This window comes from Semicossyphus pulcher, unplaced genomic scaffold (genome assembly GCF_022749685.1).
Source record: "Semicossyphus pulcher isolate SPU_LCO1_2020_fin unplaced genomic scaffold, fSemPul1.0.p SCAF_24, whole genome shotgun sequence".
Classification (NCBI taxonomy): Eukaryota; Metazoa; Chordata; class Actinopteri; order Labriformes; family Labridae; genus Semicossyphus; species Semicossyphus pulcher.
This window is the reverse complement of record NW_027211698.1, coordinates 11,718,182-11,740,731: the sequence shown is the minus strand read 5'-3', so window position 1 is coordinate 11,740,731 and position 22,550 is coordinate 11,718,182. Positions and strand designations below refer to the sequence as shown.

The following is a 22,550-nucleotide window of genomic DNA, read 5'->3' as shown; positions in this document are numbered from 1 at the left end:
ATTGGTGGTTAGGAGAACTACGGAATGCATCACTTGACCGAATGCGTCTCTCTCTCACTCGCTCGTTCATTGAACGAGAATGGTCGTCGGAACGATACGACCCTTTTAGGAACCAAAGTGGGGCAGAAGAATTTCAGGCGTGCATACAAAGCCAATTCACCGACGTGTAGGTTGGGCCAAGTTACTGTTATATTGTGATGATTTTACGAGAAGACCAGTGAATCCAACGGGCGCAGTCATCGTTCAAGAGAGTGAGATTGAGGAAGGAGTGAGTGAGTTACGGGTAAACCGGAAGTGTCACTGAACGACTTGCAGCAGAATCTTGCAGCTGAACGAGATCTGAAGATCCGGGTCACTGCAGTGAACAATAGCTACCATCTCTAGAGGTGACGGGTTAGGGTAAACCCGGTGACGGTGAATGACGATTGATCGATTTCAGCGAAAGCAAGGTTTGACGTAGAAACCTGCAGCTGTTCTGAACGGCCCATTTCAGAGGAGACCTTTTTTTAAAATGTCATTCTGGAAAAACACGGAATTACAGTTTTCACTTTTTCACTGTGAACAATCAACACCAAAAAATGTGAAAACCATGCAAAATATGGGAATATCCATTCAAAAGATACGGCCCCTTTGATGATGCGACCATAATGATTGTTTTTTCACTGCTTTTTCAAATACCTTCAATCGTCAGAAGTTCTCAAATCTCCTGCAAACATAAAACACATTTTCCCACCTTACAGCCTCGACTTTAAACAGCGACTGAAATTTATTTGAATTAAATAAAGTCTTGTACATTTCACAGCTATAGGGGCCTACATAGTAAGCAAAACAAAGTCTACTCTTTGTCCGTGTGCAGAACTACACCACAGGGTAGTTCGAGACAGTTTGTCGTCATGTGAATGAAGAAGTGGGGAGACGGCTGAAATGACTCCCCAAAAGATCAGCTGATGACAAAAAACGATGACGTCCGCGATTTGTGTGACTTCAGGAGGCGTTTTCATGCTGTTTCCTTCCAAAGTTACACATCCACTATTTGAAATAAAAAGGGACAATCTGCAATTATTATTCCACCAATTTACCATGCTTTAAAGGCAGATAGCTTAAGTTCTTTGTATTGAACACATAGAGACTGGGTTCATTATATTTAAGTGATGTTGAATGGTAAACTTCTGGTCTTTTCTTCCTCCCCATTGTCGACGGTACAAATCTACTTTGGAAGTGTCTCTCTGTGAATGCTGCGTCACATCCTGTAGCTTCACTCTAAGCCCACTGCTCTACTCCTTCGCCAGATCCAAGATGGCCGTCGCAGACTTAAGACAACACAGCCTGGGATTTCTTGATGCCAACCAGGTTGTCTGCACTGACAGACCTCCTCATAGCAGATTTATGCAGGTCCTTGTACTTGTCCTCGCAAAGCCTGGAGATGGCCTGGAGACAAAATTGAATGTCAGACTTTCTAACATGAAACATTGTTCAGTGGAATTTAAACAATCTGACTTAGGAGAACTCCTCACCTCCAGTTTCTGGGCACGCTTGTTGCTCAGTGGCTCCAGAGGGAAACTGAGATTATTGTCATCAGCCAGCGAGCGCAAGTCGAAGTAATACTTGGCGTAGACGCTGGCTGGGACGTTGATGTTGAACTGGAGGAGCTCCAGGAAGTGACGTTCCATCTCATTCCTGCAAAACGTGCAACAACGTGGACAATCGGTCAGAGAATTTAACATTTCAATGAAAAAAAAGGGCCGAGTTATTACATTGATAAAAGTAGCACTTACATGTCCTCCACTGTGATATCTTTGAGGATCTGGCAATAGTCCACATTCCACACAGCCTGGTCGTCCCAGACCTTGGAGGCCAGCAGGATGGCACCGAGAACAATTCGCTTCCAGTTACAAGGACAGATGTCCATCTCAGCGTATGTCAAAAGCCTTTCCAAATATACCTAACACAGCACACGCCATCATTCACACAGGCAATACAGGCACAAGTGGAATCACATGTCGAATATAATCTTTTTTATTAGATGTATCCTTTTGCTTTAAACTTACCAGAGTGACGATGGCACACTCGGCAGTCAACTGCGCCGAACTGAAGAGTGTTCGAATGAAGCGGTAGATGAGTTTGTGTTCTGGGTCCACCACGGAGTAGTCATCTGGAACTTTCTCTCGCTGTCAGGCAGAGTGTCATCATCATTGGCCCATCAGCACAGGGCAAATAATAATCAAATAGGGCTGAGACTTACCGATAGAGGGTGCTTCTTCTCATCAAATATTTCCAGCGAGCGGTTTGAATCTCTGCAGGAGCAGATTATTTACAAACTGATGTTAATTGTGCATTTCGTGTGATCTTTGTTGATCTAATGTTAGAGATCAAGACCAATATCTTTTCTTTTCTGCACTGACAAAATGTTAGTATATTCAAAGGTTTAATCCAAAGGGCAACAGGACATGGTTGAAGTTCTTAAAGAGTTCTCAAGGCGAAATGTTGCCTTTTGGCGTACCGTAGCCTTTTTGATTAACCCTTTGAATTACCGAGATATGGATGACTATGGTTCCATCTATCTATGGTTCCATTTATCTATGGTTTCATCTATCCTTGGTTCCATCTATCTATCTATCTATCTATCTATGGTTCCTTCTATCTATCCATGGTTCCATCTATCTATCTATGGTTCCATCTATCTATCTATCTATCTATCTATGGTTCCTTCTATCTATCTACGGTTCCATCTATCTATCTACGGTTCCATCTATCTACGGTTCCATCTATCTACGGTTCCATCTATCTATATATCTATCTATCTATCTATCTATCTATCTATGGTTCCAACTATCTATGGTTCCTTCCATCTATCTATCTATGGTTCCAACTATCTATGGTTCCTTCCATCTATCTATCTATGGTTCCTTCCATCTATCTATCTATCTATGGTTCCTTCCATCTATCTGTCTATGGTTCCTTCTATCTGTCTATGGTTCCATCTATCTATCTATGGTTCCATCTATCTATCTGTGGTTCCATCCATCTATGGTTCCTTCTATCTATCTATGGTTCCATCTATCTATCTACTGTTCCATCTATCTATATATCTATCTATCTATATATCTATCTATCTATGGTTCCAACTATCTATGGTTCCATCTATCTATATATCTATCTATCTATGGTTCCATCTATCTATATATCTATCTATCTATATATCTATCTATCTATATATCTATCTATCTACGGTTCCATCTATCTATATATCCATCTATCTATCTATCTATGGTTCCAACTATCTACGGTTCCATCTATCTATCTACGGTTCCATCTATCTATCTATCTATCTACCTACAACTACAAGGGATGAAATTTATGACAATATATCAACTTTTTCCTACCTGTTTTTTATGTGATAGTATATGGCCAATGCGACGCTGGAACAAAGAGAAAACCGACACAGACAAACAGTGAACCACTGTATGTGATTTGGTTTTCCTTTCGCAAACAAACGTCGCAATGTGGTGTAAGCATTTGCATATCACGTTTTCTTGTATCTTTAGTTTCACAGGCTGATTTCGCACATCACGTCTGTTGCAAACAGTACTGAAGTAAATCTTGCTATTTTGCATGCGGCTCAGAAAAATTACAAACCACAAGGCAGAACTGGCCATTGGCTAGCTTGATAGCTGGCAGCAGATTAGTTTAAATGAAATATGTTGAGTAAGAAGTGAAGGACAAAAGGAAAGAAGCTAAATGAAACTAAAACTCAGCTATTGCTGTGAAAATATCTAGAGGACAGAGATGAAGTCCCCTACCATTTAATCGTGCTCTTGAGGTTGGGCTGGCTGACCGTGCTGTCATCGATGAATATCGTTGAGCAGGAACTGTACTTTTTTGTCAGGAGGCCCGGGGACATTTGCTACAGAAAAGATTATAATGTTAAAGCAGAAGGATGGAACATTTAAGCAACTGAATGGGAGAGATACCACTTTTAATCATCCATGGATTTCAAGCACAAATCCTCACTTGCACATACAAATCTGTCATGTAAAAAAAAAAAGGTCCACGACCTGTAACTTACATGATTCATGTAGTTGCTTTTCCTTTTCTCACGCACTGAAATAGTGAGAAAAAAAGTCAGTGAGATATGTTCTTATCAAACAATAAAATATAAAGTTAAAAAAAAAGCATAAATACAAGCACACAAATCAACGATTTTGAAATAGATCATAGAAAAGTAGCATCAAGTGAAATGGTTAAAATTAACTTACCATCTGTTTGCGACTTGTTGAGGAAGAGGGTGCTGGCTCTTGGGTGGTCTGATGGGTTGGCCTCTTGGGCTAGTTCTGTAATAGATAGATAGGTGTATGTACCATATTGATCCTATAAGCACTGCGCTGAAATATGTTTACACATATTATGTCCCAGAGTCTCTACAATTTAATTATGCTGCTGATAGACTGTGGATAAGAGATGATAATACGAGTAAAAATGATCTCTACATGGTACAATTTCCAGTATATTATACGAACAATATCAGGAAAAAACATGGAAACTGTAAACATTGTATACCCACCATCGGGGAGCTCCCTGTCGCTAATGTGCTGCAGGTATGTCCCAGTGTCTTCGCTCACATCCTCGCAGGTGGTGATGGGACACTCCTCCAGCTCCACCTCTCTCCTGTGGATCTTGGGACTCTCCCCAGGGGAGATGCAGCAAGACACTGACCCTCCCATGGTTGACCTATGACAATCGGGCTACAGCTGGCACTGCTTCCCATACAACTGAGGAGGGGTCACCTGCTGGTCTAACTAGGCTGTAGGAAAAGTTTGATCTAAATCTTCTTGGAGGCGGCTAATAAAGTGTAAACCAAAAGTAAATCTGACATTAGCTCTGACTTACTTTCAGATAAAACCTACATTTAACTGTTAGAAATTACCTTATTTAAGTTGAAGTGTTATTGGATCAACTCTAGCCTGTGCGAAGCCTGCAAGGTAAAAAATCGGGCTTATTCAGAGTAGAATAGGGTCTATGGGTTTCTGCGGTATGTGCAGGACAGCTGACATATTCAGGGCGTGTGCGCAGCATAGCACTGGCGCACTTTCATTAGAATGACATGCGTGGACTTGATAGTTTTAACGAGGAATAACTTATATCAACTCATTTTACGACATAGATGCTAACGTTACAAAGTCACAACCTCCTCTATCTCCCTCCATGGCTAGCCGGCTAACGCTAGCTTCCGCACCTCAATCCATTCCTGGCTTCTTCAGCAGCATGGATCAATCCATTTTCACTGCAGCTGAAGTCCCTGTCACATTTAAGGTTTTCTACAAGACTAACGTGCACTTCCTCTCGCTGCAAACAACTCTCGAGATGTCTAACTAAGTGGAAAGGAGGAAAGTAATGGTATTTTTAAAAGATAGCCAATGTTAGCTTTCATCTCGTCGCATTTGCAGGACACGTCTTGGATGTCAAATCAAGCAAAGCAGTAAAGTTCAGAGGTAGTTTCCGCCTATTGCCTTTCAAACTAAAAGTCCTCATCTTGAACTTCCGATTAAGATCGATCTCACAGGGAAGTTTCATATAATGAAGAAGACTGTTTAACCACCTGTGTATACCTGCACTGACCGTCTGCACCGCTCATCTCTGTATATAGACAAACTTGTACATACAAAGAACAAATATCGGTTAATACATTTTTAAACTAAAATAGAAAAAATTAAAAAATAAATTCTGGTTTACACAGCCGTCACCTTTTTTATACTCAACTGCAGTCGACATTTTTCTATTTTATCTCAAGTTATCTTTACTTTTCTGTATATATTTTTAAGAGTAAATTCAGCATTTTCAGTTTGTATTTTAAGTTGAACACCACACATTTTATAACGTATGTTTCCCATGCCAATAAAGCTTTTTTAATGGAATTGTATATTTTTTATGAGGTAAAATGTGTAATGAAATGTAAATTGAGTCAAGTGAACAAATTCTATATAAAATACTACAAATATAAAACATTTTGAGCTGTATAAAAGATAGTGATGTATCGCAATTATTGCAGCAAGCAGTTATAGACACTACTTTTTTTGTCAGCAGCTTACAATAGAAATTTTGCACGGTAACATGCATTTAGATAAGATACACCGAACACTTTTCAGTATGAATTCATGATGGTTGTTTGTTATATAACGTCAGCTTTGATCCCGAAGTCACTTGCTGTGCTTTTATTTTGAACAAGGGAACGCAGACAAAACGGAAACTAGTTTACTGCTGTCTGTTTTTAACTTTACAAACCTGGTTGGCTTCGTGTGCAAGCTCCGCCCCTTCCATTAGGAAGAAAACACAGCCGTTGAGAAAAACCTTTGCAGGCACGCCCTTTCTGAAACTATGCTTTTCCATTGGCTACATCTAACCGTGCCGCTATGTGATTGGCTGAATTTGTTCATTGACGGTGAATAGTGGGCTGGGAACGTTTAACCACACAGAGATGGCTGGATTAGCTCCTTACGCTAAAATGTTTACTGAAATAAACCAAGCTAGCTTGTACCTATTTGTAATGAGACAAAACATTGATTTGATACCTTTTAAAACACAGACGATGAAATTACTATAAGGAAGAAATTCACAGGGGAGGAGTAGCTTTTCTCCAAAAGATGGCGGTAATGAATCAGCTAGTTGCCCAACAACAACGAAGAAGAACCATCCTGCACATGCGCACATGAGAACAAGAGGGAAATATGACTAAAGTGTAGTTCCTATTTACTTAACAGCATGGCTCTCGTTCCGTATGTAGAAAACTCGTTACCAGCGCTTTCTAAACTTCACAATTCATCAGCACAGTTCAGGTTTGCCAACCACGACCTGAGTCTTGCTCAGGACTGGAAAAAACTCGGGGTTGCAGCAGTTGTGTGGGATGCGGTAAGTGATACATAATTAGCAACGTTACTGCTGCTCTCCATTTATAACTACTTATGCAATTAAAGGCATAATCCGTGTGCTTTCCAGGCGGTGGTCATGTGCATGTACCTGGAGCTTGGGAAGGTGGAGTTAAAAGGGAAGGAAGCAATTGAGCTGGGAGCTGGGACTGGACTGGTGGGCATTGTAGCAGTTCTACTGGGTAAGTTTATGATTAGTATCCATCTTTGAGTCTCACTTAGACAATAATACCATCCCAGAAGACAGTGTTTGCATAAATGCATTTAAAGATAATGAAAATACACATATTTATAACACTCAAGGTGCCAAAGTGACCATTACTGACCGAGAGCCCGCCCTGGACTTCCTGTCAGCCAACGTGAAGGCAAACCTGCCCCCAGAGTCCCAGGGATCAGTGGTTGTATCAGAGCTGAGCTGGGGTGAGGGTCTTGAACGTTACCCAGCCGGGGGTTTCGATCTGGTGCTTGGAGCAGACATCATTTACCTGGAGGACACCTTTGTGCCGCTGCTGCAGACTCTGGAGCACCTGTGCTCGGATGACACTGTGGTTTTACTGGCCTGCAAGATTCGCTACAAGCGCGACACAGACTTTTTGAGCATGATGAGGCAGCAGTTTGGAGTTGAGGAGGTCTACTACGACAAACAAAGGGATATCCATATATATAAAGCGCTGAAACTGCCACTGAAGAGCGATTTGTGACTGTTAATGTGTTATACTTTGTAATTGTTTTTGCATAAAAATTAAATCAAATGTTTTCAAATCCTCAAAGATTACCAGAAACACATTTATTAACAGCTGCCAAAAATGTAATATTTGAATAGCTCTAACATAATGCACTGTATTATACAAGTTGGTGCTGACATTTAGAAATTGTGAATACAAAATTAATGAAAAGCAACATAAAAAAAAAGCATACTATGTCATGACAATACATAATATCTAAAATAATACAATATGGCATTCCATGATGATGAAAATATCCACTTTGTTCACTGAGAAGTCATTGTCTGTTATGATTTACAATCCTTTCACCGGGTGTTCGATAGGTGCGACCGAGTCGTACTTGATGAGATTTAAATGCATGACGATGCCTTGATATTTACTTTGTAACCGAACACTCTTGGACATTTCATAACCTTGCAGCAGCAGAGATCACCTGTTAGTGCTGCGTGAGATTCACCTGTTAAATCATGTGAAATGTGGTAGGATTGTATATGCAAGGAAAGTGCGCATGCCACTTTATGAACCTGTAAACAGAGTTTGGAGACGGCCTCTGCTGATGCCTTAATAGCCAGTGACAGCTCTTATTTCAACTGTAACCATATTCAACAGCCAGAATTGTGTTTTTTTATACTAAATTGTACAGAATTAAACTCTTAAAATAGCAAAAAGGTGGGGACGTTGCATATTCAGAGACAGTATAATACACCAACATATCAGGCAGTCGATAAATCCAGTGATGGGCAATGCGTCTCTGAAATTTGTTCAGACATAAACAGGAAAGAAAGTATTCATTTCAATGCAAATATAATAAGGCTTGTTGTTTTTGGTATTTACCGTAGTCTGTATAAAAAGATGGACACGACCGCTCCCTAAAAGTGACGCCAGAACCTCTCTATCGCCCCCTGCTGACTGGCTGCAGCATAGGTCATAAAGCCTGCCTCTTCCGTGTCAACACGAGTCAAACTATAAAATCAAAATACAATACATTTCCTGACAAGTTAACTTCTAATTACTTATTTGATGCTGTAAAAATGATGATTGACAGCTCTGTTGACAAATACGGCTCCTACAGCCGATCTGTTCCGGATTAGTGAGAGGAAGCGTAACTAAAAAAATCACTACAGTCATTTACGTTTCCACACCTGTGAACGTCTGCTTCAGACCAACACGAGAAGATGTGGTTGCTGTTTTTATCGGTAAGTTAAGTGTGTGTTTTGGTTCGCGGAAGTGGCTGCAGCGGCTCCACCTGCATAACTCTGGCTCCAAATGACGTCACCAGCGCAACATGGCAGCGCCTATTACGGGGGCTGTTTTGGCATCAATGAGAGCAGATGGAGACGCGTCGTCCATCGATATATACAGCCATTGGTATTTACTCAAGAAGAATCCAGGAAGTAATAAAGTTAATTTAAAAAGTGGATTGAAAAATCCACAATAAACAATTTTTTTTAAATATCTTGGGATGTTTTTTGTTCAGATTTTAAGAAACCAAAAACAGCAAGCTTTACTATCATGACTGGGAACATGCATTAGAGACTGAATAAACACTTGCAGAGTTCTGTAACCATACATTTTCAAATTAAGAGTCTCTTTTCATCGTGTAGCTTTAAAGCTACATTTAACATAAAACCATTTTACAACCAAACGTAATGCTTAGCTTCTTTTGTTGACGTCGCATCAAGGCAAAGTTAAAGTAAAAAATGGCATTATGCGAGCAGATCATCCGATACATAAACCGAAACATAGCTAAAAGATAAAAAGTCCATGACACAGCCCACCTACACTTCAAAGCATTAGTAAGTAACAGATGTTAATGCAGGAGCGCGGTTACAGTTACAAACGCTGCACACAAAGGTCAAGTCTCCAAATGATCCGAGTGTTTCGGGGGAAGTGACGCTGTAAAAAGTTCAGGCGGTGATGTTGCTCGAGCAGTCCCCCGTTGCTGGTGATGTCGCCCGGTCGGTCCAGGCACCAGTGATTGGAATGCTTCCCTTTGGTGGCTCGTGGATTTCTTTACAACAAGGACCCTGTATAGTTGAAGTTTCCTCCATAACATTGCTCCACTTTTTCATGGGAAACCGATGGGAACAGAATTTCAAATCGCTGACACAGGAGGGTGTGTGTTTCTATTCCTGGTGAGTCTTTTTACAGATTTTATCAGCAGTTTTTAAAAAGAAAGCAGAAGAGTAGAAAAAGAGGGGGCGTGGCTTCCAGATGCTCTGTGTGGAGTCTCTGTACATGGGGACAGACGGGCACCTGGGCAGGCGTTCGGTGGCGTTTTCTACTCGGATTTGTGGCAGTACAAGTCTTTGAGGGCTTTGAGTTCCTCGATGAGGGTTTTGTTCTGGTTCTCCAGCACGGCAACGCGGTTCTCCAGACACTTGACGTACTCCTTCTTCTTCCTGCGACACTCGCGGGCTGCCTCCCTGTGTGATAGAAAAACCATGTGTGTCGGTGGGTAGAGTCACATGTGCAAACAGAGATAGTGTTACATGACGTGGCCCCTTCAACTGAGCTGCCTTTTTAAGGAAGGGACCATCCCGCAGTGACGGAAACCTAAAATTGGCACTTGAATGGCGTTTGCCTTCTTATCATATCGTTCAGATTATACCAGTTTAATTTTTTCACGTGATAAGGAAGTGTCATATCGCAAAATCAAAGATGTACATTTGCAAGAAAATTGTTATGGCTAACAAGTTGTGGAATGCTTTTCCTGTTCACAAGAGAAGCACTTGCCTCCCCTGTAAATCAGTATGAGCACGAGAGATGCCTGCGTGTCCGTGTAAGGGGCCCCTGCATGCTCGGAGTGTGTGAAGGCGGGGACGCTGAGAGCAGAGAGCGCATGTAAAGTCCCTTTCCCACTGGCCAAAACACCCGGCTTTTTTGCTTCGTGGGAAAGGCTTAGTACAATCGGCATTCAAATGACTCTGCAGTAGACCCGGGTAATATCGCCTCGGCTCTGATCGGCAATCATGGGAACACAAAGCACGTGTTGCAACGCTAATCTCCGCTCCCCTTCCGGCGCGATGCTATGACGGACGCAGCTAAAAATTCCGGCCGTCTCTGTCTGAGCAGAGCTTGAACATCGTTCAAAATTTGTCAGCGCTGAGTTTGATAAACAGACTGAATGAGTAATAGATACAAGAAAGACCTAACCACCAGAACATCTTCACTGTTTCCGGCGTGTTTGTGACGTCAGACGGTGACGCAGCAGAAAAGAGACAATCGGCATGTAAAAGCGGGTCCTCTCGGTTCTGAAAAACCGGTGTCAACGCGCTAATTTCGGTGGGAAAGGGGTACTGCGTCCACTTTTATAGATTAGAAAGACCTTGGACCTCAGCAAGTAAAAGTGCGTGTATGATATTAAAGCCGAGCTCTTCATTTAGTATCCCAAAAATATGAGTGTGAAAAGTCTTTGCTCATTTTGCTGTTTGGACTGTTTCTGAAGGCTTTAGGAGGTGCTGCAGATCACATTTTGATTGACATCTCAGAATCAGGGGAGGGAGCAGAAGCCTTGTAATCTAAGTGTGAAGTCATTTCAATGCGTCGCTGAAGAGTTAAATACAAAATGCTCTGTGATCAGTATCATCGTTAGCAGTTAGCATGCACATGCAACATTAGCTGAGATCTGTAGCTACTTGTGCTACAACATAACAAGACTTAATTCCCTCCACCAGCTGTCGACACCTGCAGCTGAAAATAGGTCACAGACAGCTGCCAGTAATAACCAGTAATCCTTGTAATACACATACCTGTTTTTCATAAGTCGGACCTCCCTTTTGCGCGTGACCTCCTCTGTCCCTCCTCCTGAGCCCAGTGCAGGCGAGGTGGCCATGACGACCCCGGGAGTGATGGTGCTGGTGGGGGCTGTGCGGATCTGATAGGCCTGGACGTCTCCAGAGGCAGCTGAGGCAAATACAAACAAAGTTTTTTTAACTTAAAGAGTGACAAAAACGTTAATAAATTCACACGCACATTTGGTCTAATATTCCCCCTAACCTTGTACAACCACTTGGTTGCTGGGCACGAGGATCTGCTGCCCGTCACTGGTCTGGGCGTACTGCAGGATGGTGGCACCAGGCTGGGCCGCAGCAGCGTTGGCCATGGTCAGCGTCTGCAGGCCCTGCACCCCATCTGTGCCGTTATTGGCCAGCTGGATGGCTCCGCCCTGGGTAATGGCAACTACAGAGGAATCAGAAAGTTACTGATCCAAAACGCTGAATAGGAACAATTAAAAGCAGAATCTTTCCAGCATCCAAAAGTACTCACTGTACTGGCCGCTGCTGGTCTGATAGATGGGAGTGGGCATGGTGACTGTGGTGATGGCAGGGACTGAGTCGTCCTCTGACTTCTCTTCCTCAATTCGAGGCACTGCTGGAACGTCTGACGATAAGTCGTTCAGGATTTTCCTGTAGAGGGATCGCAGAAAAATACTCAGGAAACTTTTACAATTTGGTTTTAAAATCATAAAAAATATTGGCGTACATCGAAAATGCAACTTTTTCCTTGGGTAGCAGTGACAAGTTAGGCTTTTTCTTTTCTCAAAAGCAACATTAGTTCATAGTATCTCATGGCATATATCTGTAAAAACACAAGTAAAACATATAAACTTCTAAAATACATTAATATATTTGATACCTATATGATGGTCGCCTGGACAGGATCTCTCTCCTCTTCTGAGAGTCTGTCACGCTGTCTACAGACTCCTGCGAGTCCTCACTCTCAGCAACAGTCGAAATCTGCAAGGGAGTAAAGATCATTATACTTTAAGCCCAATTTATTCCCTTTTCATATTCCAAATCAAACGTTATAATTCACTGCAACAAGGCAAACGTTTTTATCCTCCTCTCACCTGTACAGTCTGGACTTGTGGGGACTGGATGACAGAGTGCTGGGCGGCTTGGATCACCCCGTGCACTTGGACCGTCTGACCGTTGGGTAACTGCACTAAGGTGACTGTGGGACTACTGGACGTCACCTGGCCCGCTGCTATGGACGCCTGCAAACAACGACAGCCCCACAATCATACACCGTCCGCGCACAAAGCTATGAACAGCAGAAGCAACTTAATTTGTCAGGTATCATTTAAAGTGATGATAAGATTTACCTGGGTCAATGTGATCTGCTGGGCCTCAGATTCCGAGACAGCAGTTTCACCACTTTGCTGTGTGTCTGCACCAGCCTCCATGGTCATTTAAAATCTGCAAAAAGTAAGAAACTGCTCATTTTTATGTACATGTATAGTCATGATTATAAAAACCAATGGCAAGCATTAAACAGTGAGAGAGACAGACACTTTGGGGGCTGTGCCTTTTGCACGGTGATTGTTGATATTTGAAAAGAGGGTGTGGCTTGGCTAAAAATGCTAGCATGAAATTCATTAAATTATATAAAAGCAGTTTCTTAGCGGTAAAACATTATTACACGCTAACGAACATTTTTAAAGAAATGTACAATATATCCCGTTAAACACGTGACGACATGACGTAAGCGTGCCGTTTTAAACTGTTCTGCTACATTGTTACTTGGCTCACACTTCCCTAGTGTCACCAGCGCACAGTTAGCATGTAGCTAGCTTGAGCAGTTGATGCTACACTGCTTCGTTAGCATGCTAACATGCTAATAGGAATGCATTGAATGTTAGCACAGTTAGCAGCACATTATTTAACATTTATGAAGCATTTATTTCAGCTCGTTTCCCCCCGTTTTAACAGCACGTGTACCATTTTTGTCTAGGTCAAACTTTAGGAAAAAACTAAACTCGTTGACAGTAATAACGCACAGTTGCTAGCTGTGAGCCTCTTTGGAGGGAAATGTCTGCATGCATTGTATGCCAGTTTTTTTTTCCTTTTGCAACTAGGGCACCCCACTTTCACTAACGAGTTTGTTGCCTAGTTTTAAGTGAAACACAATGTTGATTTGAATTAGCTAAACATGGCTAACTGCTTCTGTAACTTAATTCTAGGCTGTTTATTAAAAGAAAAAAAAATCAAGCCCACTCCCATATTAATACCTATGTCTCAGTAGTGTTGCAAGCCAGCGAGCCTTGCAGAGACTGACTCATTTTGTGAGCCTCTGCAACACCGCCGCCATGATCTCTTTGTTGGCTTTGTGCGGATATTAGGCGCAAATAACTTCTCTGGGCAGCCATCTATCTGTTTAGCAAACATCGGATGCGTATCCTCTTACCAACACAGACTCGCTTCGTCACTCCCGGGTCTACGGAGCTCCACTTTTATTCAGACCGACACGTAAGAGACCGCGTCAGGCTACACCTCCGTCGCGTCACCGAGAACAACAACACGGAGAGGAGGACGAGGGAGACGACGACAGCGAAAATCAGCTCTATCGACAGGACGCGAGTGGACACGGAGAGGGACGGAACATCACGAAGGTAGCCGAGGGGACCAGGGGAATACGACGGAGATGACCGAGGTAAGAGGTCGATTTCCCGACCTTAACTGAGCATGCGCAGGGTTGCATAATCATAAATGTATAAAAATGTAAATAACGGACTTAAAAAACAGGATTTTAAGAGACAAGATGAATATATCTTATTCAAAAGATGTCGTTAACTTTGCCTCATTTATTGTGTGGATATATTCTCGACTTAAATAGACTCAATACCTTATAAAATGATCACAAAAATAAAATATTCTAAAATATTAGTCATATCAAAATATTTTATTTTATTAAAATGAATGTACTTATTAACAGTATTTTCATTAAAACATTCTTTTTCATCAGTAATGATGAAGCAGATTCTTGTGATGGTTTAAAATGTATGGGCTGCATTTCTGTTTAAGTCCACGAGGTGGCAGCAAAATCCTTCTTTATTTCCTCCCACGTTAACAGCCAGCACTGACCCTTCCCCATTATGAAATGTCTCGGCACGATTCTTTTACCACAGCCTGATATGATCTGTTGTCTGTAAATTAGATTAACTGTGATACTAGCTTTATACTACCAAACCATATTGTGACTTTAATGAGAAACCAGTGGTCTCCAGCAGCCCTGTATTACATATTATGTTCTATTTACAGCCCTCGTGATTCACATTACATTTGCTTCTCCTTGGTCGTCGAATCCGGCCATAAAACGTGCTCATTAACTCTGTCACTCGGCGTGCGAGGGCCCAGGCTGCGAGGGGCGAAATGGGCTCTAAGCTGTGGCAGCTGGTCAAAATCCTGCGGGGAAAATGAGACTTCAGACCAATTTATGACCATCATCTCTATGTGCGAGGTCATTTCGGAGGTCTCTTAATACACACGTGCTCGGACACACAGATGTCAAACATACCCATCTTCGTCGTACGAGTGATTGACTACAGCAGGGGTGCAAACATATTCACTGCACAGCAAACCAATCTGGTCTCCCCTGACATAAAAACTGCCTGAATCTCAGATTAAAGCACTGAAAATCACCTTCTCAAAGCACCTTTTCATCATTATCGCAATTAGATAAATATTTGTCACAAATCAGCGCTGAAATCCGTTCCCGAGTCCATGTCATCGACTTGATTGGGCATTGATTTCCCTTAATAATGACCCCAGATAGGATAGCCTTAGCACGCCGTAATTAGCCTGCATTCCTACATTATAGGTGAGGTTATCACTTAGTATGCACTTGGCAATGCAAGCTGATCACATGCAGATTATTTGCAACGTTTCTGAGAACATTTGTGTGCATATTGCAGAATTTACGCTACTTTGTGATTGTTTTGCACATATAGAAACAAAGCATACAAGAAAATAAGAGTATTGCAAAGAATTTGATTAATACAGTAGCGTAGAGTGTTCCGAAAGATGGAGGATAAAAGCAGAAAACTTTAAAAATGTGGGGAGCAAAAAAATTGACAGATTATTTTCTCATGAATTAAACTGTAAAACATCTGAAAATAGTGAAAAATGCTCCCTGTTTTCGCCCAGACCTCAAAGTTGCATTTTCAAACGGCTTCTTTTAAAGAACCAACAGTCCAAAACAAGAACACGCTTAATTTATTGCTTTAGAAATTGAAGAAAAACAAGGATACATTCTCATTTTGGAAGCTAAAACCAGCATTTTTTTTGGCATTTGTGTTTGGAAAAGGATTTTTTTTATTCCCACGCGGTTATTCATATTGTCGCCAATTAATCTTCTGTGGATTTCCAGCTATAAAATGTGTATTAATACGCTTTAATTTGGCTTCTTTAGCGCCTTTCTGTCACTGTAACCCAAAGCTTTTTAAATTTGCCTTTATTGACACATGAATGCGCAAAATTGCTGCCAGTCTTTGAATTTTTAGCTCCAAATTTGCATGAATACATTTTAATTTAGCTTCTTTACCCTCTTTCTGAAGCCTTAATCCTGTAACAACTGCTGTTAAAAACATACAAACGCACACAGTCGAACCGCACTTGCATTAATCACGTCTTTATCTCTGTGTGCATATCGACGTGGTCGGTGTGCGCTGTGATTAAAACAAATTTCAGATTCTGTCTGCTTATGCTGGGGAGATCTGGCACCGAATATCTGATTGCGAGCTCTGCTCTGCTCTGCAGCAGCGACCCCGGCTGTAAATCACCGCTGAAACACCCACAAACAGCAAGAGTAAAAATGATGCCACAGACGTCCAAAACGGTGTAGGAGGAGGAGGAGGAAGGAAGGAAGGATAGGAGTTTAATCTTCGGAATATGAAGTAGAGACCTGACTCCAATCCATAGCCCTTTCCTTTCTCCTTAAACCCAGCTGTCAAAGCCCCCCCTGGCTTAACCCAAGCCTCCAAAAACCCCCATCGACAGCAAGCCCTATGTCACGTCCTATTTCCCCCACTCTTTCCCTCTTTCTTTTTCACTCTATTTCCTCTTTTTATGCTTGTTTTAATCAAAAAGTCCCCCCCAAAAAAATCGCGGCAGAGTGGAAATATCAAACCTGCCACTCAAGCAAGGCATTGTGGGAGATGCGGGCTCGCATGGGGCATGTGGCAGCGTCCGGAGAGCGCCTGAATAAGAAGCACGCGGTTAATTTGAGCACCACTGACCTTATATGCATGCTTTTCATCGCGGAGTTGAATTACCTGAATCGCATATAAAACCAGTGCACCTGGCTGGGGTTGCCATGGATACCAGGCCCCACAGACATGCACCACACACACACACACACACACACATACAAACGAGTCGGAGAGATATGCAGTAAAATATTGTGTCGCTGAGGTGCAGTATGAAGCTGCAGCTGCGAGGCAGGGGGAGTTATCTAACACACAGAGATTGTGCTGACCCAGACCTCCTGCTAATCTCGGCTGTAGGCAACACCGTGTATTGGGCGATCTCAATCAATCCGTCAAGGTGTCAGCTCCTCCCTCCCCTCTCTCTCTCTTTCCTCCTGCAAGGATTTTTTTTCCGCCCCTCCCCCCCCCCCCCGCTTCTTCCATCTGGCCATCCTTTTCTTTCTTTCTTAAAGGTTAGTTTGCCGTCATACGAAACTCACGCGTGCAAAAGTACATCGAGTCTTTATTCGTTCTATTCCTCTTGCTACCTCTCCAACAGATATCAAATAAAACCAACAAATACAAAACCCCTCCCTTGAGTTAACTCTTACCAATTCTAAAATCATAGCTGTGAACGTTGCCAATTCCAGTGATTCATTTTGAGCACCATCTTGTTACTCTCGCTTCAATTTTGTGCTACGGCAGCATCTGTAATTTTCTTCGATTGCCGGGAGTTTGCAACTGGTCTCTGGTGTGTTTTTTTTTTTATCGGAGGTGTTTGGCAGGTAGACAAGCTCTTCCAACACTCAGACGTGTTTGCAGAAGCAATTTAAGTTCCAAGTGAAGCGATCAATGCATGTGTAGCGCCAGAAGTCAAGACCAGTAACTGCTCTTTAAGTAAACCTGTAGTCCAAGCACTGCAAGAATTTGTCATGGAGGAAATGACCCCAACTGTTCCTTAAACGATACGAAACATTTGATTTTCAAGGACCCCCAAAACAAAAGTTGTGTCCCAATTCAGGGGCTGCACCCTTTAAAGGACACAGGCTACGAAGGATGCATCCTCCGTTGCCAGCGTGGACCGCGAAGTCCGAACTGAAATGAGATGGTCTGGTCTTCGTTGGATTTCCTGTTTGCGTCACCAGCTGTTCCCGCCCTTTACTCTTCCGTCAGGAAGCGCCACTACTGTTGCCGAGCAACAGGTAGCTAGCTGGCTAACTAGCTAACATAACTTAACCTATTATTTCAAAGAGAAAATGTGAAGTTGCTTTTTTTCTTTGCGTTAGCCAGTACGAGAAACGTTACATACAATGAAAGTTAAGTACGTTTCTTAAATAAATGAACGTTGATTTTCAGATAGACAGTTGTTGTATGTTTGAGTGACATTTTTTGCTGGCGACATTCTCGCTCTTTAAACTATGGAACCTGCCTTACACCTGCTCTTATATACTATGTCATATATACTATGGCCTCTAGAGGTTACCCCTAACTATAGACGTAAATATGGGTCGCAAAGATGACCTTTTTCCGACGTAGTTTTGTTAGGACCCGCCCCTTTTTTCTTTTAGTGAGCCAGATTACGTATGACCAAAGTTTAAAGAGGGGGTATTATGCTGTTTCACATTATAAGACGTATATAAAATGTTACAATGTTGGATGTCCAGACTAAACGTGGGTGAAGTTTCAAATCTGTAGGTAAAAGTATGGTGGAGTAATCCCCAGGCTTCTCAGCTCAGTCTGCAGGCTGCTGCGAACATTTTGTGACGTCACAAAGTGCAGCCTCAGCAGGCTTCGGAGAACTGTCCAATCAGAAGAAAGCGGGCTTGTAGGGGCGGGGTTTCTTAAAGAGACAGCTGTATGAGGGCCTGCACAGAGCTTTTTCTAACTGCAAATTACGCTAAGCTACTCCACAGGTACCACAGAGAGAAATATGAAGCTTGAAATTACACACAATACTTGCCCTTTAAGAAAGTTGCCTCGATTTTTGGTTGGGAAGTTTCTCAGTTTGGGCGATCCATTCTCCCCGAGCTTTATCCTGGACTGGCTTTCTTTCTCTTTATTCTACACAACCTAACTTTGCTCCTGTCATTATAACTAAAGCTACTAGAGTTCGTCGCCTAGCAACGACTGTAATACGCTGCTGAAACAGGCAACCATACGGCTGTATTTTTCTGGAGATTGTCCGAAATATGGTTTTAGCTCAAATTTCATCGTTGTAAATTTTAATGCAAATCTATCTTTAACGGAAATTGACATTCAGTCCTCTTGTTGCTTTCTTCCTTTTAGTGAGCCAGTCGGAGCCAGTCGCCAAGACAGTGTTAAAGGCATATATTATGGTGCTAGGTGCCAGAGTGTGTGTTTGTGCGTGTGTGTGTGTGTAGACTTGGCGCAGCGCTTCTTCCCGTCATAACATGTCATTCTGGACACTATTACTCCCAGCAGAGGCAGACGCTGCGGCTCAGTGACACAGAGCGTGAGGTCATCTGTCAAACAGAGGAGACGAGTGTGTGCCTGCAGTATGAGGCTTGACTTGGCGTGTGATTTTAAATGTTGTTTGTGTGTGTTTTTACATGCAGCTTGAATATGTGACTCATTGAACGCGCGCGTGGGTGTGTGTGTGTGTGTGTGTTAAGAGAGGAAGCTGTCATTCACACCAGCAGAGCAGTGTTACCTTCCAATCCCCGCTCTCATCCCTCACCTCCTCTTGCTGCCGAGTTCAAAGGTTACCATGTCCCAGTGGGAACACGATGTGCTCTGCCCTGGAGCCATCGGAGCAAGCGTGCTAGGTGGGCGGGGAGGATACGCCGACCTTTGACCCTTCAAGGTCTTACTGATGGAGAAAAGGAGCAGGGGGGTTAGCAAAGCAGGGGCTGTAAATTCAACAGATCCTTGCTGAGGACTGGCGTACGCTTGTGGGCGGAGTGGCCTTCTAGCTTCTGACTCGTGCCGGCTGCCTCCTGGATTTCAGAGGGGGCCCTGGGCGAGAGAGATAGCCGCCCTCTAATCCGCAGAGTCTCTCTCACCTTGCCTCCTCCGTGTTTCTCAGATAGCGCATCTTTTTGTGTCAGATCTTTGCAGCTGTCACCGCCGCCGCTTGTAAGGATGATGCCGGCTTTGTGTGGGCTCCTCATGTGTGTGTGTGTATGTGTGTGAATGTGAGGTAGAGGCACAGACAAACACACATAAAAAAAGTGATAGATGTGAGAGGTGCCTCTACAAACCGCCCGCCCCCCCTCTTCCCGTAGAAGAGAGAGGAAGATACCCATGGGGCAGGGCATGTCGCAAATATCACGGAAATTTATTTTAATTCTAGACAAGGAGTGTGAGGGTATTTGACAAATATAGTATTTAAAGACTTTAAAGATTTATTTTTGATTATTCCCTATCAGAACATTCACTAGCTTTTTCCTGAGCCTTCAATAATTTTAAAGTCAATCTTAAAGGGCCAGTTCGCCGATTTTCAACCTCAGTCCTATAATGCTATCATGGGGAGCTAATGCCGTTAGGGTAGTAAAAAATGTCGCTCCGTGCCTTTGGAGGACGCTATCCGCTTCTCTAATGGGCCCTGGAAAACCTCCGCCAGATGATGTATTTCACTCAAGTGTCTCTCACCGGGCCGTTCCTTTCAGAGGGAGGGGTGCAATGCATGCTGGGTGTTGTAGGAATGTAGAATGGGCGAAACCACGAGCTGTTTGTACGACTTTCTCCACAGCTATGGCGCCAATTTCAAAAAGTATTGCTTCTATCGATTACAGAGAGCTTTGACTGACAGTGAGAATTGCTCCTTTAATTAAAGGACCGCTACTGACAAGTTTTAAGACATGTGAAAATACTCAATTCCCTCGCTAAAAATAATAAAAATTGCATCGACTCCTTTTCCCTAAAGTGAAAAACTCACAACATGGGAATATATGAAATGAAAATACTGGTTTTGATGTCACAGAACCTCATTTGTAGGAAGTATGCACCTTTAAACTGCATACAAAAATGCAGAAATAAACTTTAGCATTAAATAGATGTGAAAACAGCCTTCTAGAGTAAAGTTGTTTGAGTAAAGGTAAAACAAAGAAAGCAAACACGATCGTATTTCACTCCAGCGTCTCTCGCTGGGCCGTTCCTTTCAGAGGGAGGGGCGCAATGCATGCTGGGTGTTGTAGGAATGTAGAATTGGCGAAACCACAATCTGTTTGTACGACTTTCTCCACAGCTATGGCGCCAATTTCAAATATTATTGCTTCTGTCGATTACAGAGAACACCAGCTTTGACTTTGAACTGCTCCTTTAAAACGTATTTCCCCTTATATTCATGAATTTCCACAAGCGTAAGACTTGTGCTCTGTTACGTTTTCTGCAGCGTTTATTACGTTAAAAACAAGAAGAAACAAACCTTTAAACTCTTTGTCCTCGTGTCTGCTGAAGATTTGACTTTCTAATCACGCAGCGTGCATTTTTGATGCTTAAAACTTGAATTCACAGCAGCTGCAGAAATATTATGTGTAGAGAAAGAGCTGCCTGGATGTGTGTGTATGCGTGTGTGTGTGTTTCCATGCCTGTGTATGCATAGGGGAATAGAAGGGGACAGTCAGGAGAAGGGTTATTTACTGCGCGGCCCAGGCGACCTGTCCGTCCTCACGTCCGGCCCCAGCAGATTAAGATGCAGCCGCTGGCGGCTGCCAGAGCGGGCTGAGATTGATGGGGAACACGGGGGCCACAGAGGCCCCGCAGAATTCTGAGCAGAGCCTGTGGGTACCGAGCAGCCATGCTGCCAGCAGACAGCAGCTCCCTGCTCCTTCCTCTTACTTGTCACCCTTTTTTCTGTCGTTTTTTCTGACTTTTCTTTATCGCTCTGTTGCTCTTCCCGGCATTTTTTTCTCACTGTCACTCTGCCGCTCTCTGCATCCCTGTTTTTCTGTCTCTCTGTCACTCTATCGCCCCTCTGTGCCCCCCCAACCCGTCTAGCAGCCCCCCTGTCTCTGAAGACGCTGTCTCAGCAGCTTTAGCAGATTTGGATGTCATGAAACTGCAGGTGTGTCAGCATCGTGTGTGTGTGGGGGGGGGCAAAAGTGAGGAGGAATATGCTCTCAATAAATAATTCTCTGGTTAAGGTGGGTAGCAGGGAAATTAACTCTGAGATGGATGCGTGTGTGTGTGTTTATGAGCGTTAACATGGATCAATGGCAGCCTCTCAGCGGTCTGCACAGCTGAGATTTTTAGCTAAAGGAAGAAAACAACAATTATCTCAGTGTGTCAACAACTGAATGTGCATTTGTATTTCAAAATATTTCTGATGTTTCGGTGATGGAAGAGGAGAAAAGATGAGCATGGAAGATGGATGCGCGTGTGTGTGTGTGTGCCGAACAAACTGCACTGGCAGGGTTTTTGTTGGAGTCCCCAGGGCAGAAGACGCATTAGTCAGCGGCCAGTAGGATTTATAGCCAATTGATTAAATTAGCATTTGTTCTGCTACTGGGGAAGCAGCCTGTCAGTATCAACATGCACTGTCGCACACATTCACACACACTCCCACGTGGGCAAACAAACATGCACCTGTACACCGAGTGCAGTTAAAGAACGCAGCGCAAAGGAAACAAGACAATGAGGAAAGGAGAAAAAACACACAAAGAAGCAGCAGACAATTAGCAATGATGTCAATAAGTCAACATGATTAACATCAGGATCACTGGGATGTAAATACTCGAAGAAACGCACACTGCACTCCCTCCCTGAGACGCTCCTTCATGCGATACAGCGAGTGAGCAAGAGGGTCGCACACACCGGGCGTGCTGACAAGCCTTTTTTATGACATTCATCAAAGCCATCTGCCATTTTCCGCTCAATTAATTTGTTATGGGAAGTGGGATCAATTAAGTGCGCACTGTAATGGCTTTATATCCTTGTTTCCCTTTTATAGCCCAATATTTTCTGTGCTCCACTCTG

The 22,550-nt window shown here is 43.0% G+C and overlaps 3 protein-coding genes across 3 annotated transcripts; 1 reads left to right on the top strand and 2 right to left on the bottom strand.

Moving 5' to 3' along the window:
* Positions 1–747: 747 nt before the first annotated feature.
* Positions 748–5,450, bottom strand: LOC138603451 (cyclin-Y-like protein 1). Its single transcript, XM_069675236.1, has 10 exons — positions 4,562–5,450; positions 4,257–4,331; positions 4,067–4,101; positions 3,801–3,904; positions 3,384–3,419; positions 2,243–2,294; positions 2,049–2,168; positions 1,776–1,942; positions 1,515–1,677; positions 748–1,428 (listed from the first exon to the last, which is right to left on the bottom strand). Exons 1-10 carry the CDS (start codon positions 4,719–4,721, stop codon positions 1,312–1,314), a joined length of 1,029 nt encoding a protein of 342 aa, XP_069531337.1. The 5' UTR covers positions 4,722–5,450; the 3' UTR covers positions 748–1,311.
* A 1,306-nt stretch (positions 5,451–6,756) lies between these two features.
* Positions 6,757–8,303, top strand: mettl21a (methyltransferase 21A, HSPA lysine). Its single transcript, XM_069675385.1, has 3 exons — positions 6,757–6,903; positions 6,991–7,102; positions 7,224–8,303. Exons 1-3 carry the CDS (start codon positions 6,757–6,759, stop codon positions 7,619–7,621), a joined length of 657 nt encoding a protein of 218 aa, XP_069531486.1. The 3' UTR covers positions 7,622–8,303.
* Positions 8,304–8,998: 695 nt separating this feature from the next.
* Positions 8,999–13,930, bottom strand: LOC138603352 (cyclic AMP-responsive element-binding protein 1). Its single transcript, XM_069675068.1, has 8 exons — positions 13,835–13,930; positions 12,753–12,846; positions 12,498–12,644; positions 12,284–12,384; positions 11,915–12,054; positions 11,645–11,827; positions 11,398–11,551; positions 8,999–10,071 (listed from the first exon to the last, which is right to left on the bottom strand). The coding sequence occupies exons 2-8, from the start codon at positions 12,837–12,839 to the stop codon at positions 9,927–9,929; spliced, it is 957 nt and encodes a 318-aa protein (XP_069531169.1). The 5' UTR covers positions 12,840–12,846; positions 13,835–13,930; the 3' UTR covers positions 8,999–9,926.
* Positions 13,931–22,550: the final 8,620 nt, after the last annotated feature.

Excerpts from the sequence above, each read along its gene's own strand:
- LOC138603451 (XM_069675236.1), bottom strand. The coding sequence starts at position 4,721 with ATGGGAGGGTCAGTGTCTTGCTGCATCTCCCCTGGGGAGAGTCCCAAG. Across the intron at positions 4,332-4,561 it reads CGACAGGGAGCTCCCCGATG|AACTAGCCCAAGAGGCCAAC; the intron begins GTGGGTATACAA and ends TATCTATTACAG. Across the intron at positions 1,429-1,514 it reads AGCGTGCCCAGAAACTGGAG|GCCATCTCCAGGCTTTGCGA; the intron begins GTGAGGAGTTCT and ends TTTTGTCTCCAG.
- mettl21a (XM_069675385.1), top strand. The coding sequence starts at position 6,757 with ATGGCTCTCGTTCCGTATGTAGAAAACTCGTTACCAGCGCTTTCTAAA. Across the intron at positions 6,904-6,990 it reads CAGCAGTTGTGTGGGATGCG|GCGGTGGTCATGTGCATGTA; the intron begins GTAAGTGATACA and ends TGTGCTTTCCAG. Across the intron at positions 7,103-7,223 it reads CATTGTAGCAGTTCTACTGG|GTGCCAAAGTGACCATTACT; the intron begins GTAAGTTTATGA and ends ATAACACTCAAG.
- LOC138603352 (XM_069675068.1), bottom strand. The coding sequence starts at position 12,839 with ATGACCATGGAGGCTGGTGCAGACACACAGCAAAGTGGTGAAACTGCT. Across the intron at positions 12,645-12,752 it reads AGCAGATCACATTGACCCAG|GCGTCCATAGCAGCGGGCCA; the intron begins GTAAATCTTATC and ends CGTTGTTTGCAG. Across the intron at positions 11,552-11,644 it reads CAACCAAGTGGTTGTACAAG|CTGCCTCTGGAGACGTCCAG; the intron begins GTTAGGGGGAAT and ends TATTTGCCTCAG.